Raw genomic sequence first — 21086 nt, forward strand, 5'->3', positions numbered from 1 at the left:
TTTCCCGGCTTCATTTTGGAGGCTGGGCGTGGAAAAGGATGAGGATGAGGATGATGATGATGATTTTCAGCCAGCAGCCACAAGAGTCGATTCCTTTTGTTCAATTCCTTCAAAAAAAAAACAAAGGCAAATCAACACAGTCGCAGCTTTACGCTCATCAATGGAGGGAATGCGCATGCGCAGTGGAACCATGCTGGATGATGCTTCAACAGGCTCCTGCAGATCTTAAACAGTATTTAGGGTTTGTTTTGAATTGAGAACATCATTTTAAAAGAAATATAGATATATTTGTGGTACAGCATATTATTAAGGTCAGTGATATGAATGAGAATAAATAATCAAAGATGTGCAACAAAGCCAATAGGATGTGTTTGGATTGTTGGTCTTGACTTTTGACCCATTGATGCAACAGTCCATCCATCCATCCATTTTCTACCGCTTGTCCCTTTTGGGGTAGTCTCCTCTGTAAAAAAAAAAGCAGTACTCAGCCTCGCAATGACATCATCAACAGCTGGGAAATGTCACTGCCCTATATGTGCATACAGTACAGTCAGCGTCTAAGCTTCCAACCAAAATAAAAGCCTTTGTTTAAATTAGATCATTTTTATTATTATTTCAGCAGCTTTGACGGACAAAAACGTTTTGGCGTTTGAACAGCTGAAGGCTTTTGACAGCCGCCACAAGGACGAATGAAAAGGGTGGAGCTTCAGTGTACACCTGTGTAAGTCTCCTTTCTCTTGCCGTATCACAAAGTGCTGCACAGGACACACTAGAAGCTTGTTATTACCTACGTAGAAATGTTTTGTTTTTTTTACTTGCTGAAACCGATTCGTAGAAATTCCTCTTGGAATGCTTGTTCTTGCCGACACACACACACACACACACACACACACACACACACATTCAACAGAAACACTGCAGAACCCCAAAATAGCTCCGTGTTCACATTCTAGTGCCCACTATGAAGAGCACACAGCGTCTCAGGTTTGAGAGTGCAAAACTGATCATTCCTAGGAAGATGTGACATTCAAGATTCCGTTTGATTCCTTGTTGTTCGTCGTTAGAAGAGAGGCCGCAACTTTAAGTCCCCATCACTTTTTAGTGTAAAAAAAAATGTTTTTTCCCCCAGCCTGCACTGCATTGCTTTATTAATAATTACAATCCCGCTCCTAGCTCTTAGCTAGCTGGTGTTTGTGCCGTTGAGGCTCTTAATTTGGTGGAGCAGTGAGTCTCTTTCCATTTGAACTTCAGCCAACACCATCTTGGCTAGGGACAACTCCATCTTCAAGCAGTCGTTCTCCTCCGTTAGCATCTGCGGGAGGAGAGAGAATAAAACTGTAAGGTGCTTACGGTGTAGGAAAAAAACAATCTCTAGGTCTAAAAATGGAATGTTTAAATTGAACTTTTATGTACGTTTTCACGCGTGGATGGACGAGGGCTAGCGGACGGAGTTTGGCTCAGTGTTCCATTTGCAGCAGCCTCAGGAACCGAACACTGCGCGCTGTCCTCACTCGGGCTCCGGTGCTTGGCCTCCGCTGTGAGGGGACGGCGACAGAAGAAGAGAAGGGGGCGGGGTTATCTAATAACCGTGAGTCAGCTCACGGGGTTGGCGGCGCCACATGGACGTGCGGGTGTCTCACCTCCGATGTAGAAGGCGCCGTCGTCTCTTCTGTGGATGACCAGCGTGTCCACGTGCAGCTTGACGGGCGACGGCTCCGGGTCGGAGGGGTTGTCGCGCGGACCGTCGTCCTGCGGAACAAAACTGACAGTATCAACTAATATTCTGCACGAATGCAACAGTGTGAACAAAAAAACACTGAAGGAAGTAAAACAAGGAAAGCAGGGTTGTAAAACATATTGATACTTCCGCAAAAAGTAGATTGATACCTGTTTTTTTCCAATACCGGTACCAAAATGTATTCCGATACTTTTCGATACTTTTCTAAATAAAGGGGACCACAAAAAATTGCATTATTGGCTTTATTTTAACAAAAAATCTTAGGGTACATTAAACATATGTTTCTTATTGCAAGATTGTTCTTAAATAAAATAGTAAACACACAAGACAACTTGTCTTTTAGTAGTAAGTAAACAAACAAAGGCTCCTAATTTAGTCTGCTGACATATGCAGGAACATATTGTGTCATTTATCATTCTATTATTTTGTCAACATTATCAAGGACAAGTGTTAGAAAATGAATTATTAATCTACTTGTTCATTTACTGTTAATATCTGCTTACTTTCTCTTTTAACATGTTCTATCTGCACTTCTGTTAAAATGTAATAATCACTTATTCTTCTGTTGTTTGATACTTTAAATTAGTTTTGGATGATACCACAAATTTGGGCATCAATCCGATACCAAGTAGTTACAAGATCATACATTGGTCATATTCAAAGTCCTCATGTGTCCAGGGACATATTTCCTAAGTTTATAAGCATAATATACATTTTTAAAAAAACGAACCATGTTGTGATGCCAAAAAATATCGATGTAATCATAGTAGTATGGGGGGGGGTTACTTTTCAGAGGCGGTATAGTACCGAATATGATTCATTAAGATCCTGGTACTATACTAATACCGGTATACCGTATAACCCTAGTACAGAATACTGTACAACAGTTTTCCTTTGGCAAGCCGCGTCAATTCTTGGCGTGTGATTACTGAGTTAATGCCTAAAAAGAATGCTTGCTGTTTAAAAAAAAAAGATCCAGTGCTTCTGTCTTTACTTACTCGTAGAATGTTGTCACAAATGCGGATTTTGCGCCTCTGGTTCGCCCTCGCTCATAAATGATAATGGAAGTGTGTGAGTGTAGCCTAACTTTAGATGTGACATAACTCCGCTTCACAACACACCTCATTCCCACCTGCTTTGCCAGAGAATAAGACGTAGCAGAACCTATCTGTGATGCACTGTAAATTATTGAAAGTGAAATAGAGGTGTATCTTGTGTTTATTTGCTAATCAATTACAAGCATTCGCCACAAAAGTGAGAGCTGAGATCCGCCACCTCAAGCCCCTCCAGATGGGTGCATCTTATAACTTTTTGACATCCATAAGTCCTTAGAGACACTCTTCTGTCGTTTGGCAACTCTTTGAACACCAGTGCTTTCCTTTTTTCACCAGGACGGCAAAGTGTGGCCTGGGGGACATTTGCTGAACGCAACTCTTTTTTTATGGCACTTTGTGGAAGTAAAATGTAAACATGGAGTAAAAAGGCAAAATGTGATGAGAAAAGGCAGAAATGTTGGTACTAATGATGAATAAAAACAGAAAAATGTGTCTTCAAATATATGTTTTTACCTTTTCATGAGCCTATTTAATTAAAAATTACATCACACTACTGCCATCTTGAAAGAATATTAATACCAATATTGTTTGTTTTATACACTTAAAGGCTCCATGTCACTGCTGTTCTTTTTATAATGTAAAATAGTTGACTATTGTTATTTATGATCATCTTCATGAGCACAGTATTGTTTGTTTTGATATACCGGGAGGTTATAGAACACTGTTCTTTTTAAAAATGTATAGTTACCTCTTGGCAGCTCATACTGACATTTTAATTATGTGAAAAAACATGTTGAAGCACAGTTATCTTAAATACTTGACACTTTGAAACACTTTTCAGTAAAAGTAGTGATTTTAAAAGTACCGTATTTTCCGCACTATAAGGCGCACTGGATTATAAGGCGCACCTTCAATGAATGGCCTATTTTAAAACTTTGTTCATATATAAGGCGCACCGCATTATAAGGCGCATAGAATAGATGCTACAGTAGAGGCTGGGGTTACGTTATGCATCCATTAGATGGAGCTGCGCCAAAGGGAATGTCAACAAAACAAATAGTGATTGTACTGACACTTCTACTTGTGTCAGTACAAGTAGAAATAGTTGTTCAACAACTCACTGTTCAAGTTTGTCCTCCAACTGTAGTCATCTCGCTTTGTTCCCTCGGAAACTCTGTTTAGTCTTCTTTACTTGGTGCAGGTCATCATGTTGCTTCCTCCACTTCCGCACCATTGATTCGTTAATGTTTAATTCTCTCGCTGCTGCTCTATTCCCGTGTTCTACTGTGTGACTGATCGCCTTGAGTTTAAACTCTGCGTCGTAAGCGTGTCTCTTAATAGGAGCCATTTTTGGGTCTTAACATAAAGTTTAGGTCTCGCAACTACGGTTAGCAGCCGCCAACTTCATTTTGCCCCGTAGAAGAAGAAGCGCTTCTTCTACGGTTAGCAGCCGTAGAAGGGGGAAAATGAAGTCGGCGTAGTTACCGTAGTTGCGAGACCTGTTGTGGCTCAATATTGGTCCATATATAAGGCGCACCGGATTATAAGGCGCACTGTCAGCTTTTGAGGAAATTGGCGGTTTTTAGGTGCGCCTTATAGTGCGGAAAATACGGTACATGGGTTCAGTCTTTTTTTTCCATTGTTATCGTGTTATCCAAAATAGTGGAAATTCAAAGGTATTGGTATCGACTACAGAAATCTTGGTATTGTGACAAGTCTAAAGGAAAGGTGGCAGCCCCTGAAGCTCAGAGCTAATCTTATTTGCATCTAAATATACAGAACGAGTCTAGCTTACAACACACTGATTGTTGTTGCCTGTTGACGAGCCACAGCAGGGGAGTCGCCAGCTCCTAAAGTGACGTGCTAACTTGGCTAGCATACAACTGCACTCTATTCTCTCTCCACCACGCTGTGTTGTGACTAGTGCTAGTTTAAAAAAAAAAACATCAATTGAATTAATTATGGATCAATATCTTTAAAATGTTGCACTATCGATTCACAGGGCCTAATATCAATATTTACATTCCATATATTTGTAAGTGAGAGTCTTGTAAAATGACCACTAATGTGGGGCACGGTCACGATGAAGAAAGGACAGCAGCTGTAAAACGGGATGTGCTTTTGTTTACAAAACCCCCCGCACACAGCATAGTCATCAAGTGCGCCAAAAAGACCAAAAGCACTTTTCTGGACTTTACAATAAAACAATGTTTATTTACATCCTGTTTGACTACGCTGACAAAATAAGGCTCTGTGAAAACTAACTCACAGTGATTATTATTTTACACTTGAATACTTGAATTTGAGATTTTGAGGCAGATGGTCTTCAACTTTTGTTAGAATAATTATATATATATATTATCACACAACTCTTATGCTTAAGGGCCGTTGCTATAGTTATTATCAATTGTGCTGGAGTGGTATTTTTCTTTGCCTGTGCTAAGCTGGCAATCCAAAAGATTGCAAGCCAGTCTCGTATCAGTGTCTGTGTCCAGGAACGGCCTGCTGACTGCCAAGGCCGAACACCGGCAGACAGAGCAGAGACAAGGCGATATCACCAGTGTCAACACATTTGCATTTCTTGTATAATCATATATCGTGTCTAACTTTAGCTGTCGAGATTACTCCCTTCCCATAGCGACCGCTTCAGTGATGTAACCAGGGACCTCCCAAATAAATAGAGGAAGCACGTGGGCTAGACTTTAGAGCAGACCTGGGCAAATTAAGGCCCGGGGGCCACATGCGGCCCGTTAAGCTTTTCAATGTGGCCCGCCGGACATTCCCAAATAATTTTTTTAGATGTTTAAGATGGAAAGTGTAGCTGCCATTATGATGTGCAGTGATGTTTTCTAATGACCGTAAGTCTTCAACTATACTAAGTATTTCAATGGTTGGAATCTGCACTTTTGCATGATATACTAGTTACTATGGTAATCTAATTAGTTACTATAGTGACCTAATTAGTTACTATGGTAATCTAATTAGTTACTATGGTAATAATCTAAGTCACAGCAACTCAGACGAGGCACCAAGCAGTGTGGGTGGGGAGCGTTTCCACAGAGTGTTTCCAGAGCGGCCAGCCTGAAATGCGGGTGACAGGGACAGACGCGGAAGGAGATTTTTACAACAAACTTCTGAAGCTTAGTGATGTATCAGATTTTAGGTGGGGTTTTTTATAGCCTTCGCGTTCATATTACGCTGTGTTTGTTTGCTTTTTTGTTGTGTTTTGCTTGATTGTAAGATATGTCAATCAAGAGGGGGTGTGAGGTTCATATGATGTCAATATTCAGTGTTTTATCCTTCATAGTTAATATTGTAAATCCCACATTCTTTATTTTCATGTACATTCTGGGTGTCTCATTCAGTAAAAAAAATAAAAATTCTGTTCAGTTTTTTAAGGCGGTCTGTCGTAACGTTTTTAGCTTTCAATAAGACATTATTGTGAGGTTTTGTATTAGTGTTCCTAAAAATCAGATATACCGGCCCCAAAACATATTTTTTTCTCAACATTTGGCCCCAGAGTCAAAATAATTGCCCAGGCCTGCTTTAGAGCGAAGTTTGGATCTGTAACTAGAGTACAGCCCAAAAAACTTATCTCCTCAATTGAGCCAAATTTAACTCTGTCTCTGCATGATTCCTTGCTTCTCGTCTGTTTCATAGATGTCATCAGTGTTTGAACCTGACAACTTTAAACTGTCTAAAGTTGTTCAAGGTGAACAGAGCAAATAAAGTATATCTAGTATTTAGTAACAGAGTTGTGACATTTTCAATATTTAAGTGCTGTTCAAATCAAATAGTGAGTGATGGATTTAGAACCTTGTGATCCAAAATCAAATTTGGGGAAATTGGCCATAAAACCCAGGACTGTTTGTTGAGCAGTAGCTTTACTTCCTGCTTTCATGCCCTCTGCGGCCCATTTAGTCGGTCAGTAGGTCGCGATAAAACAATACCTCTTCGATCAGTAAACTTTCAGAGGGGGAGAAGCACACACCTTCAAGTCGACACAGGCGTCCGTGACGCTGATCTCCATGGGCAGCACTTGCGGCGCCGAGTCGTCCTCCAGGAACTGGGCCAGGTTGCGCAGCGTGGACATCAGGAGGCTCGCCCGGTACCCGTGCACACGCAGCTGCAGGAATCCGTTGCGCTCGGCCAGCGGCGAGTGGGCGGCGGCGCGGGGACCGCTCTCCAACCGGGCGCGCACCTGTGGGCGATGGCGGCCCAACACTGACGGGGACCTGACGTCGGCAGCCACTGGGAGAGAACACAGGCAACGCTTAATAGTGTAGTCTTTACAAATAAATAAAGAAATAGAAAAAAATAAAATAATAATTATACCAATTAATTAATGATTTCAAAACAACAACAAAAATAGATGAAAATAAATAACATGCTTTTTGTGCGTAGAATGAGTCACGGTGCATGGCAGCAACATTTGCAGACACAAAGAAAAAAAGCTTGCAAAGCCTTTCTGGCAGCCGAGGTATCTCGTTACTACCCGAGAGAGGAGAAGCGACACAAAGTTGCCTGTGCGCTTTTATGAATGAAACGCCACAAAGCAGCAAAAAGTGCTGCAAAGTTTGCAGAGAAGATTTGAAATGAAGGAACTGTGTTTGACCCTCGGATTTTTCCCTAAAATAACAAGTAGAGCAAGTGGAGGTAATGAGAAGATAGGAGCAACACTTGAGAGACAGAAAAGTCATCACACCTTCTGAGGGAGTGCTGGCGTCCAATTACACGCGCGCGCACGCACACATATTGGATGTCAGCACTGCTCAGACGATAAAATGACATTTCCTCAATACTGAGGCAGGAAGTGTGGGGTGAGGCGGGGGATGAGTAGGGGATAAGAGAGAGAGGTGCAACTAAGCAGCGAGAGGAAACGCTCGTCGCCAGGAATCACTGGACTGAAACTGCAAAGTCTGCTGCAGTGGCGAGATGATGGAGGAGAGGAGGGAAGGGAGGATGGAGTGAGGAGGGGCTCGGGGGGAGACAGGATTCATTTCAGTCGCACGCGCGTTTTAGGTTGCGGGCTTAATGTTGCACATAATGGCAACGCTCAGTCTATTACTGTCAAATTTAGCCTTTTAAAAAGGCATCACAAACGCACAGAACTCAATGTCACGATCCCTCGATTGGTGTGTAATGGCACGTACCTTGGTTTTTAAAGTCACGGTTTTAGCTGTTTTAGCATAAGTAGTTCCAATTTGCATCACTGTTCCCCACCTCTACAGAACACCGCTTTTGTCCGTTAATGTCTTTCACCCCGAAGGCCAAGCATTCCTAAACAGAAGAGAGTTCTCAAAATCTGGCTTCTCCTCGGCACTCGTGCGAGCCAAAGGCACTCTATATTACACTATGACCTCCAATCACATGGCTTCTTCTTCTCCAACGCAGCAAGAACTACTGTAGATAAAAGCACCTCCATCTGGGGCTGTCACAATACCATCATTTCAGTAGTCGATACACATCCCTATACAGTGCATCTTGAAAGTGTGACGCTCGGGTCGCATGACGGCGATTATTAGTGTGTTCCCAAGATGCAGAAGATCGAGGAGGCAAAGTACAGGTAAAAGTATTTAATGTAGCTAAAGAGTGCCGCTGGGAAGGCACCGAAGCATAGGGAGGGCTGTGCAAAAAACGAAACTAAAACTGACAGGTGAAAAAAAACAAAAAACGCAATGCTGGAACATAGCAAAACTCACGGCAGGAGGAAAGAGCGTCCACATGAATGATTATCATTTCCAAACAAAGTCCCGACAGAGAATGGTGGCTCAGATAGAATTAAATAGAAGTGATTGCAAACCGAAAACAGGTGAGGGGAAATGCTCTGGGCAAGATGTGTGAAGCGGTCACTAAAAAACATCAACATGACAGGAAGTGCCACCAAACGAAAAGCACAGGACAGGAACCAACACAAAACACAGGAGAACACCAACAAACGGGCACGGCCTGGTGTAACCAGCCGTGACAAAAAGTATTCACAGCGCTTCACATGTTACATCCTTATTCAGTGTTTCCCACACATTCATTTATTTGTGGCGGCCCGCCACGAAAGAATTACGTCCGCCACAAATTAAAAAAAAAAAATATATATATATATATATATATTTATTTATTTTTTTGTCCTGTCCAGCTTCTCAGACAAATCATATAGTTGATGTAGATGTCCATATAGGCTGTTCAGATTTACTTTACAAAAGAGAAGTGTAGGATACTTCTCTTGTTGCCTTATTTGTATTTGACCACTACTGTTTTCTGTTTATTTGTTACTGACTGTGGCAGGACACCTCTACCTCTGTTTCACTTTATGTTGCTGGTAAATAATATGGTTGTAGTAGTAGGCTAAAGTTAAATTATTTAGTATGCACTAATTAAAGGGGCAGAGCTTTAAGAGACATTTTAGCTTTATATTTTATAAGATATATTTTTTGTAAGAACCACAATTAATAAATATATTTCAGTGAATAACTTATTGTTCAAATCTGTATATAAATATGTACATAAAGTGTTGTAATTATATTGTAAAATGGATGGATGGATGGACGTTTAAAACAAAACTGTTATTATTAATTAGTAAGTATACATTTGTTTAGCCTTTTTAGAGAAAATCATATCATTGTAGTAAATTATGCAAATTACTCGATGATGTCATGGTGACCACGCCCATAGCCACGCCCATAACCACGCCCCCACCGCCACAGGTATCTTGGCTAGTTTATGGGAAACACTGTTATTCCAAAATGGAATAAATAGTTTTTTGTCCACAAAATTCTACACACAATACCCCATTATGACAATGTGGAATTTTTTTTAAAAATGTTTGCTAATTTATTAAAAATGAATAAATCACATGGACATACGTCTTCACAGCCTTTGCCATGAAGCTCAAAAGTGAGCCCAGATGCGTCCTGTTTTAACTGATCATCCTTGAGATGTTCCTACACTGTGGTATGTTCAGTTGGTTGGACATGATTTGGAAAGGCATATACCTGTCTATATATAAAAGGTACCACACTTGACAGTGCAAACAAAGAATGAAGTCGAAATAATTGTCTGGAGACCTCCGAGACAATATTGTCTCAAGGCACAAATCTGAGGAAGGATACAGAAAAATATTGGCTGCCTTGAAGATCCCAAAGAGCACACTGGCCTCCATCATTCGTAAATGGAAGAAATTAGGAACAACAAGGACTCTTCCTAGAGCTGCCCAGCCGTCTGAACAGAGCGATCCGAGGAAAAGGCCCCTTGTGGTCAGGGAGGTGACCAAGAACTCGATGGTCAGAGCTACAGCATTCCTCTGTGGAGAGGAGAACCTTCCAGAAGGACAACCATCTCTGCAGCAAACCACCAATCATGTCTGTATGGTAGAGAGGCCAGACTGAAGCCATTTCTTAAAAAAAGCTTGCCAAAATGTACCTGAAAGACTCTCAGACCATGAGAAACAGAATTCTCTGATCTGATGAGACAAAGATTGAAGTCTTTGGCGTGAATGCCAGGCATCATGTGTGGAGGAAACCAGGCACCGCTCATCACCAGGCCAATACCATCCCTACAGTGAAGCATGGTGGTGGCAGCATCATGCTGTGGTGATGTTTTTCAGCAGCAGGAACTGGGAGACTAGTCAAGATAGAGGGAAAGATGAATGCAGCAATGTACAGAGACATCCTGGATAAAAACTTGCTCCAGAGCAGTCTTGAACTCGGACTGGGGTGACTGTTCAGATTTCAGCAGGACAACGATTTACTGTAAGTATAGGCTTTTATTGTCATTGCACATCAAGAACAACACAATTGTGAAATACTGAGCACACAGTCAAGATATCAAAGGGATGGATTTTGTACAACTCTGCAAATGTCCTTGAGTGGCCCAGCCAGAGTCCAGACTTAAATCCAATTGAACATCTGGATCTGTAAATGGCTGAGCACCAATGCTTTCCATCCAACCTGATGGAGCCTGAGAGGTGCTGAAAAGAGGAATGGTCGAAACTGCCCAAAGATAGGTGTGCCAAGCTTGTGGCATCGTATTCAAAACGACTTGAGAATGTAATTTCTGCCAAATGTGCATCAACAAAGTATTGTGCAAAGTCTGTGAATACTTATGTACATGTGATTTCTTAGTTTTTTATCTTTAATAAGTTTGCAAAAAGTACTAAAAACGTTTTCACATTGTCATTATGGGGTATTGTGTGTAGAATTTTGAGGACAAAAAAATGTATTACATTGTGGAATAAGGCTGTAACATAACAAAAGGTAGAACCTACTCAGTGGCCTTGTGGTTAGAGTGTCCGCCCTGATATCGGTAGGTTGTGAGTTCAAACCCCGGCCGAGTCATACCAAAGACTATAAAAATGGGACCCACTACCTCCCTGCTTGGCACTCAGCATCAAGGGTTGGAATTGGGGGTTAAATCACCAAAAATGATTCCCGGGCGCGGCCACCACTGCTGCTCACTGCTCCCAGGGGGTGATCAAGGGTGATGAGTCAAATACAGAGAATAATTTCGCCACATCTAGTGTGTGTGTAACAATCATTGGTATTTTAACTTTAACAAGTGAAGCACTATGAATACTTTCCGGATGCACCGTAAATTCCCTGATTCTCGAGACTCATTCGATACTACAACAAGAAATAAAAAACTAAACCCATGTACATTTATTTTGACTATTTTATTGAAAAGTGTTTCAAAGTGTCAAGTATTTAAGATTACTGTGCTTCAACATATTTTTGCACCTAATTTAAATATCAGTTAGACAGTCTCACAGTATATCAAAACAAACAATACTGTGCTCATGAATATGATCTTAAATAACAATAGTCAACTATTTTACATTCTAAAAAGAACAGCAGTGGTGTGGAGCCTTCAAGTCCATAACACAAACAATATTGTTATTAATACTTTCTTAATGTGGTGGTCGTGTGACATGTCATTTGTACTAGAATAGGTTAATAAAAAGGCTATAACATATATTGAAAGACACAGTCTTGTGGTTTTTTCGCCATTAGTATCAACATTTCAGCCTTTTTTCATTACGTTACGCCTTTTTGCTCTATTTTTCCCTTTAGTTTTTTTTTATTTCTTTAATGTGCCATAAAAAAGAGGTGCGTTCAGAAAATGGCCCCAAGGCCACAATTTGCCTTCCTGGAGATATGAGTAAATCTGTGGCGTTCAAAGTGTTGCCAAACAACAGAAGTGTCTCTGAGCTGTGTTTTCTTCACACTTATGGAAGTGATAAATGTTGGCTTGCACTCTTCAAAGATCATTTCTGCTACGTCAGGCAAAGCAGGCGCGTCTGAGATGTGTTGTGAAGCGGACTTACCGTGACTCATGGCTCACAACTGTGAGAACTGACGCAGCTCGCCAAGGAAAAGATATTGTACAGTATTCTGTATTCGCGATACTGAGAAAAGCAGCTCTTAATGTAATTTGTGCGTGTCGATACAGACTTGGTATTGAAATATCGATACTTTTGACAACCCTACGTCCATCAAATAAAAAGGCTGCGGCGCGAGCAAAGTCAAACAGCATTTGAGTGGAAGAGAAAAGTATCACACACGCAAACATGCACACGAAGCGACACATAAGTTACCTTGACTGCTCTGAGCAGGCATTGAACACACCGCACCTGTGGGGTTACAGCAAGGTAAATCATAAGACTTAGACTTAGTAATTCGTACCGCGCTAAACGTGGGTGCGATTTCCTTAAATTGGTGGATTATTTCCAGTCATGTTTGGAGTTAGCTCTACTGTGTAAAGTGGCGGGGGTCATTACATGTTTTAAATATGCACATCACTGTAGTCACAGACGAGCAAGGCCGGTATATAGGTTTTGACTTGCAGATTATTTCAAGTCCTTCTATTTTATCCGCATAATTAAATATGTCTGTTAACATTAAGGACTTGTGAGGAGCATTACAGTAATTCTATGACTCAGTGTGTGTGTGTGTGTGTGTGTGTGTGTGTGTGTGTGTGTGTGTGTGTGTGTGTGTGTGTGTGTGTGTGTGTGTGTGTGTGTGTGTGTGTGTGTGTGTGTGGGCAATGGTGTTCTCTCCTTCCCCAGTCGTGCCAAAGAAGGGAAAGTAGTCCAAACTCTATCACAGATCAGAGCACTCACATTAGGCAAATGTATCGGACCTTAGGTGTCAAGCAGGGTACGATTTGACCAGTGTGAGTACGGGGGAGTCTGCTGGGATATTCTCCCCCTTACCATAAGCGTGATAGAAAATGGTTGGGTGGATGGGTGGATGGATGGATGGACGGACGAACAGACGGAAGATTGCGAATCTTACAACAACTGACAGTACAATTTGACGCTCAGCACGTAAATGCGGAGAAAGCCTAAAAAAAACTTTATTTTTTAAAAATTGATTCTTGAAAATTTAGAATCAAAATTAAATCAGAATCGAGTTTTATTTTTTATACGGCACCCTTAATGAGTGCTCTTAAGCCTCGTTGGTAGGCCGGGAAAAAATAGATTCAGAATTTTCAAGAACCAATTTTTGTGAGGCCATCTGCACGCTTACTCGCTGCACATATACTGTAGCTCAGGAGCAAAGAGGAACTTTTGTAAGATGTAACCTGTTTTTAAAAAGGTTTCATTATAATGTATACTAAATAATATATTGTTAGAATTGGTTTGAATTGAGACTCGTGTTGAATCAAGAATTTACTGTGAATCGAATCGCCACCCTAAGAATCAGAATCGAATTGTACGTGACTTCAAAAATTTTACTTCCCTACCCTCAGGAGGGTTATTTTTATCCTATCCTAACCATGGCCTAATTATCCGTGAGGTCCAAATTAAACCCAATTAGGCCCTGGAGAGGTCCGGAAAGGTCCCAAATGAACCTAAATGGTCCCAATGATAAATACGGTTCCCAAAAGAGTCGAAATGCACCTGCTCAGTGGCCTTATGGTTAGAGTGTCTGCCCTGAGATCGGTAGGTTGTGAGTTCAAACCCCAGCCGAGTCATACCAAAGACTATAAAAATGGGACCTATTACCTCCCTGCTTGGCACTTAGCATTAAGGGTTGGAATTGGGGGTTAAATCACCAAAGTGATTTTGCTGCTCACTGCTCCCCTCACCCCCCAGGGGGTGGAACAAGTGGATGGGTCAAATGCAGAGGTTAATTTCACCACACCTAGTGTGTGTGTGACTATCAGTGGTACTTTAACTTTAACTCTAAAAGTGCCCCTGGTCTTGGCACCGCCCCCGGACACTTTGGGTACATTTCGGACCTTTGGGAGCAGCAGGACTTTTACGGGTAAGACTCTTGTAGGGTACATTTGGACGTTAAAGGGGAAGATGCTCTTATTTGGGGTACTTCAGGTCTGTTCATGCTTTCCTGAGGTCATCGACTTTCTTGTGTAGAAATAGAAAGGGATTGTGTTATTGATTAAAAAAAGTGCCTCTTAAAGTCTCAGCCCCATTTTATAAGTGCCCCAACCCGCACACTCATTTTTGCCTGTCCCGTTATGCTCCAGCATCACGGCGCCAGCTCGCTCCTCCCCCTCTAAAACCTCTGGAAGAGCCTGACGTGCACCTCCAAAAAATGCTATACAGCAATGTAGACAGCAGAGCTGTGATTGGTTGGCTTTTTTATTTTGAGCCATCACTTCCGTTTTTTTCGCTTCCATGAAAGCTCCAAAATGTCGCAAATACGCAATACACAAATATGAACAGTTGCATGAATATGATATGAATATCACACATCAACTAGTCTCAGCTCTAACAAGGGCGTTGCTTCAGTCGCCATTGTTGACTCGTAGCACACAGGAAGTTACATAGCTAGTCAAAGAGAACTGGGGTAGCTTCCCTTAATGAAAACACTGCTCTTAGGTTCTTATCAGAGAATTGCAAGTCACGCGCTCACCCCACTCCAAACAGGAAGAAGAGGCACGACACTGCGCCATAACGTAGCCTTCAATGTGCAAATGTGTTGAGGCTGATTAGCCTCAGCCTCATTTGTGAAAACCACTACACACTGCACCTTTAAGGCGTTGCAAAAAGAATGGCACCGCGGTTAGCTTACCCAGGCTGCGGCTGCTGAGGTATTGTCTGAGGCTGACGTTGCCCAGCTGGCTGGGCGTCACTTTGTCCACCTCCAGAGCCAGGGCGGAGCTCTCGCCCACTGCCTCCATGCCCACGCACACCGAGTGCACCTTTAGCACCAGCACAGACACCTGGAAGAGGCACAATAATTAGACCACATACGCACAAACAGCTGCGGATGGTCAGATAGGCCAAAATGTAATAACTTAAATAAATACATTAAAATGTTAATGTGTCATTAATTTATTTAATGTAAAAATACATTTAATTATTTATCATTTAATTAATAGCTGATTTCATTATTTGGTGATTTATTTATTTCATGAACGTGTATCTTCATGGATGTATTTTATCTGTCCAACTCAACCATCAAAGTCAGTAAACATTTCATTAAATTGTGAAATAATCAAATCATGAAAAGACATCATTAAATTAATAAAACATTTATTAAACATTGAAATAATAAATCATATGATAAAATGTACTTTTACATTAAATAGATGACACATCAAATACCATCTATGGGGCGGCATGGCGTAGTGGGTAGAGCGCCCGTGTCAGAAACCTGAGGGTTGCAGGTTCGCTCCCCGCCTCTTACCATGCCGTTGTGTCCTTGGGCAGGACACTTCACCCTTGCCCCCGGTGCCACTCACACCGGTGAATGAATGTTGAATGAATGACAGGTGGTGGTCGGAGGGGCCGTAGGCGCAAATTGGCAGCCACGCTTCCGTCAGTCTACCCCAGGGCAGCTGTGGCTACGAAAGTAGTTTACCACCACCAGGTGTGAATGAATTATGGGTTTTTAACATGTAAAGCGACTTTGGGTACTTAGAAAAGCGCTATATAAATCCCAGGTATTATGTATTTAATTCCAATTATAAATAATCTATGACATATTTAAGTAATTATTTAAAGATGTATTTATTCATTTTAATTTGTCCTATTTGACCCTGCATGCAGATCAAGCAACCATCATCTTACAATGTCTTTAGAGGGTTCGTCGATGCTTTGCGACGTTGCGCTGACACTGTCCGGTGACACGGCGTCTTCCTGCTCTGGGACAGGCGCGCTGTCGCCGGTGCTCTGCTCGCTGACAGTGGCCTTAAATCCTGAGATGGACATGTCATCTGTGCAGGACACACACACACAAAAAACAAGTTTCCTGTAATATTGCACAATGCTGCTACCTTCTGGTTACAAGTAGAAGTGGAAGCTAGTGGCTTGTTTAAAGGGGACCTATTATGCAAAACCAATTTTTCTAACCTATTAGTGCCTGTTTTCGTGTATTTGGAATCTGCATAAGTCACACAAATTTTAAATCGAACCATTGAGGCATGGCGGAGATATTTATAAAACAATATTGCCTTCCTTCATACTTCAAACAAGCCGTTTGGAATTTTCCCCATTAGTGACGTTTTTCCCATTGGTGACGTCAGCGGATATCTCCATATAGTATACGGTAGAGTTTTACCAAAGGAGCTCTGCTTGAGTCCGCCATTGCAGTGAATAAGTTCCATATCTTTCTCTATCCTCTCGTTGTGGTGCAGACTGGCTCATACATGCATCCTTCACTGTTGCCATTTCTATTCCGAAGTAGCTTATAGTTCTAACTTATATCTGTCAGTAGACTCACTATGGAAGCTCTAAAAACCACAACAAACATGACAGGGTGAAGACGTAGTCGAAGTGGAGGCACGTAAATAAGACCGCATACAAAACGCGCATCCTGAAGAGACGTTTATGAAAGCAGCTTGAAGATGGTCTGCAAAACATTCTATTAGAGATGTCCGATAATGGCTTTTTTGTTAAAATCCGATATTCCGATATTGTCCAACTCTTAATTACCGATATCAACCGATACCGATATATTCAGTCGTGGAATTAACACATTATTATGCCTAATTTTGTTGTGATGCCCCGCTGGATGCATTAAACAATGTAACAAGGTTTTCCAAAATAAATCAACTCAAGTTATGGAAAAAAATGCCAACATGGCACTGCCATATTTATTATTGAAGTCACAAAGTGCATTATTTTTTTTAACATGCCTCAAAACAATAACAGTGCAATACTTTTTCATAACATGGTCACTAGTGCCTAGTTTCTCTTGTTATATTCTTATAGTACTGTTATATTTTTATTCTCATTGTTGCTTTTTATTTTTATTCTTATTGTAATATTTTTCTATTCTGTTTCCATTTATACCCCCATTATTTACTTTTTAAATTCGATCTCAATTCTGTACAATACTGCTGGAATTTTAATTTTCCTGAGGGAACTCTCTGAAGGAATCAATAAAGTACTATCTATCTAGCTATCCAAACAGCAGCTTGGAATTTGGGACATGGTCTCCCTGAGAGAGACTATGAGGAGGTTGAGGTGGGTGGGGTTGGGGTAGGTGGAGGTGGGGGGGGGGGGGTTATATTGTAGTGTCCTGGAAGAGTTAGTACTGCAAGGGATTCTGGGTATTTGTTCTGTTGTGTTTATGTTGTGTTACGGTGCGGATGTTCTCCCGAAATGTGTTTGTCATTCTTGTTTGGTGTGGGTTCACAGTGTGGCGCATATTTGTAACAGTGTTAAAGTTGTTTATACGGACACCCTCAGTGTGACCTGTATGGCTGTTGAGCAAGTATGCCTTGCATTAATTTGTGATGAGAACAGCCGGTAGATATTATGTGACTCGGACGGCACGCACGCAAAGGAAACGCCTTTAAGGTTTATTGGCACTCTGTACCTCTCCCTACGTCCGTGTACACAGCGGCGTTTTAAATCGTCATACATTTTACTTTTAGAAACCGACACCGATAATTAAGAAACCGATACCGATAATTTCCGATATTACATTTTAAAGCATTTATCGTCCGATAATATCGGGCTGCCGATATTATCGGACATCCCTACATTCTACGCAACATTTTGACCAAAAAAAGAAAATTACATTTTATGTAGACCACAAGGTAGTGTTTTAAATGTAGAAAAAAAATTAGTATGACCCATTTAAGCAGACAAAAAAATCAGAAAGCTCAAATGTAACGTAACAACATGAAGCAAGCCAAGCTTCCTGAGTGTTGTTGAGAAATACAAACATGTCAACATGTCAAAGTGACAATATGTCCTGCAGTTTTGAACACATAAAAATGCATTAATTAGCTTACTGGCTAGGTGTACCAGTTAGTCTGTTAAATAAGGACATATTTTCTATTTCTATTTCCGGGATTCTCAAACAGTGGTACCATCGAGTGGTACGCCAAAGAATCACTTGATTAAAGTACTGTGGGTTTTTTTTTCTAAATTCAAACTGTATGTAATGTTGCAGTGGCCAAAAATATTAAATATACTTGTAAAATATAGCCTCTGCCTTGTTTTAATGAATATTTAGGCCTTTTGCACTACTGTATTTTAATGTTGGTCATTATGGCGGTAGTTGAAGAGCCAAGTTTTTCTTTAGGTGGTACTCGGTAAAACAAAAGTTTGAGAACGACTGTTTTAGTTCTTTCAAGGTATAGGCAGGAAAGTAGTTGTGTGTGTGTGTGTGTGTGTGTGTGTGTGTGTGTGTGTGTGTGTGTGTGTGTGTGTGTGTGTGTGTACCTCTTTCCATCAGGCTGAAGGTGTCCCCGTCCTCCAGCAGGCAGCTGTCTATTGAAATGTTGTCCAGCGACTGCAGGGACGGACTCTTCTTCATGTTTTTGTAGGACACTGAGAAACTGGACTGGGATCGGTCCCGCATCAGACGTCCACTAGAACGCACAGGCACACGCTTTTATACGACACACACCTTTATGTCCAAAACAACAGTGCTCATGCGTGACTAGTTAACAAGTGGACAACAAACACACACACTATTAGATGTAACACAAAGAGACAGCGTTTAATGCACACATGCAAATACAAGCATGTTATGTTATGTGCAAGTCCAAGGACAAAACGGACCAACATATACACACACTGGTTATTAGCACAGCTAGTCGCAGATCCACGAGGGCCTTACATGTTGGACATGGAATAAAGGGAGGTGGATCTGCCGGTAGATGAGGAGCTGAGAAGATCAGAAACGACAGACAAACTTCCTTTCCTTGGTTGAGAGAGAACACACACAAATACACACACGCGCACGCACACACACACGCGCACACAAGCTGCAAGGTTTAAAGCCACGCTCAAAGAGGCCAAAAAAGGAAGTTAGCACAGATTGTTGATGAAATGGGAAATGGCGCAGAAGAATTATGAGAGCATGGTGAGGTGGTCGTCCATATTGACAGACACATCGCTCATGTTCTCAGTAGAACATGAAGCACAAGCAGATTTAGTTGTGGATCGAAGAGGACATTTTGTCATCCGCTCGGTGTCCGACAAAATTAACGAGCCAATGCGGGGGAAGATAAATACCTGGATGTCGACTGTGGCATCTTGGCGGCGGCTTTGTCCTCACAAAGAGGGTCGCTTGTGCCTGCCTTGTCGTCAAAAAACATTTCTCCACCTTCATCTGAACTGCACCTCCCAGAAGTCCTCTCCTCCAGCGAGGACTTGTGATCGGTGTCCGTGCGCGCAGTCGAAATGGGGACTAGTGGCTCCTGTCCTGTCTGCATTCTGCTATCCTCGGTGCCGTCAGCACACAACAGCTGGTCCACAATGGAGGAGGCTTTGGCTGCTCCCTCATGCCTGTCATGGGTGGCGGCGTTGTTGTTGTCGCTCCCCGGCTCCAAGGTGCCTCTGCTCTCCGCAGGGGACAGCTCGGACCCCAAAGGAGACTGTGAGCCTTCTGGCTGGGCGACAGGTTTTAAGAGGAGGGAGACCTCAGCGCTTTTGAGCAGGAGGCCCAGACAAGCGGTGAAGGGCTGGTGGTCTGCGGGATGTGGCGTCGGAGCCTTGCGGTCTCTTTTGGAGCCCATCTCCTCCAGGTCCTGCTGCAGGGTGTTCTGCAGGGCTTTGATGCTGCGCTGGAGACGCATCAGGAACACGTACTGCCGATGGCTCACCTGGTCACACACACACACACGCACACACACACACGCACACACACACACACACACACACACACATCCACATTGCAGTAAAGCGTTCCACAGCGATTGCCACGTCCAGCGTGAACATACCTGAGCACTTAAATGCTTCTGAACGTACACCAGCACTTGCACATCTGCATTTTTGCTTGGCGAGGACGAGGAAGGCAAGCTGTCCACTGACTGCGGCTTATGGAGTCCGTTGCTGGGCGCCGGGCTGTGAGACGGCGTGGGTGCGCTGTCCGTGCTGTAGTACTCCTTCAAGAGGCGCTTCCGCTGCAGGCGGCCAGCAGTGTCCACAGAAGTGCTTCGGGACATGTTTGATTTCAGATTCTCCTGATGCTGGAGGAGCTTTGCGGGCTGACACGCCCACACGGTAAGAGGGAAGGAGTCCACAAAAGGCTGCGGTCGCCCCTTCCCACTGTGGGTACCCTCGTAGTCCACCCAGAATTGTGCAAAGTGCAATGCCCAAAAGTCAGCGGCAGCTGGCATCTTGAGGGCGTCCGCCTCCATGGTGGGCACCACCAGGCCCCGGTAGATGTCGTGCAGCCTGGTGTCCTGCTCGTGGGCGTGGTAGTGGAAAATGGGGTGAAGGAGCGGCAGGGACGAGGATGATCGAGGGAACGAGACGAACGAGGACGAGAAGAAGGGCTCCTCCTGGAAGGCCTGCAGGAGGGCCTCCAGGTGGGCGCGGGTGCAGTTGGCCGGGTGCCGCGTGTTGGTGGCCACCATTTCTGACGTCTGCACAGAGATGGAGCGAGGCAGGTTGGGCGGGCAGGAGGGGTCTCGATCGGCAGGGATCACCAGCTGAAGAAAAAGAAACGAGACGTAGGAGACAACAGCCTTGTGCAAAATTCCAAAAATAATTGAAATTGTCTCCGGAATTTCCAATTACATTCCATGAATTTGAATGGACGCTCCAAAGAGAGAGAAGAATTTATATTCCAATTGATCAGATGCTTAGAGTTTAGTGATTATTGATTAGACATACTAGCGCTGTGTCAAATAAAAAGTATAGCAACCATGGTGAGATCCCAAACTTCTAGTAAACATGGTCTTTTTTCCACTCATTTGCTCATTCATCTGTTTCACCATTACAGGTTCAAGAAACTACATTAATTGTTTTTTTTCCCCGATTATAATATTTGTATGATCGTGGGCGGTCAAAATAGCAATCGTGATTCAAATTTGATTAATTGTCCAGCCCTATTTCAAATTGTTGAAAAGTACTTTATTTTCCAGAA

General features: G+C 42.5%; 1 protein-coding gene across 3 annotated transcripts in view; it reads right to left on the minus strand.

Moving 5' to 3' along the window:
* Positions 1 to 593: 593 nt before the first annotated feature.
* Positions 594 to 21086, minus strand: part of bltp3b (bridge-like lipid transfer protein family member 3B) — a 37220-nt gene continuing 16727 nt past the window's right edge. Inside the window, exons 14-24 of one of the 3 annotated variants that reach the window (XM_062064807.1) lie at positions 19936 to 20649; positions 19229 to 19818; positions 18831 to 18914; positions 18431 to 18579; positions 15824 to 15969; positions 14823 to 14973; positions 12380 to 12415; positions 6785 to 7044; positions 1641 to 1749; positions 1414 to 1535; positions 594 to 1312 (exon numbers count right to left, since the gene is read on the minus strand). In XM_062064807.1, coding sequence (XP_061920791.1) covers positions 1181 to 1312; positions 1414 to 1535; positions 1641 to 1749; positions 6785 to 7044; positions 12380 to 12415; positions 14823 to 14973; positions 15824 to 15969; positions 18431 to 18579; positions 18831 to 18914; positions 19229 to 19818; positions 19936 to 20649 — 2493 coding nt within the window. In that variant the 3' untranslated portion in view covers positions 594 to 1180. The remainder of the gene's footprint in view (positions 1313 to 1413; positions 1536 to 1640; positions 1750 to 6784; positions 7045 to 12379; positions 12416 to 14822; positions 14974 to 15823; positions 15970 to 18430; positions 18580 to 18830; positions 18915 to 19228; positions 19819 to 19935; positions 20650 to 21086) is intronic. The other 2 variants (XM_062064809.1, XM_062064808.1) reach the window with 2 other exon arrangements.

Source organism: Entelurus aequoreus, linkage group LG12 (genome assembly GCF_033978785.1).
Source record: "Entelurus aequoreus isolate RoL-2023_Sb linkage group LG12, RoL_Eaeq_v1.1, whole genome shotgun sequence".
Classification (NCBI taxonomy): domain Eukaryota; kingdom Metazoa; phylum Chordata; class Actinopteri; order Syngnathiformes; family Syngnathidae; genus Entelurus; species Entelurus aequoreus.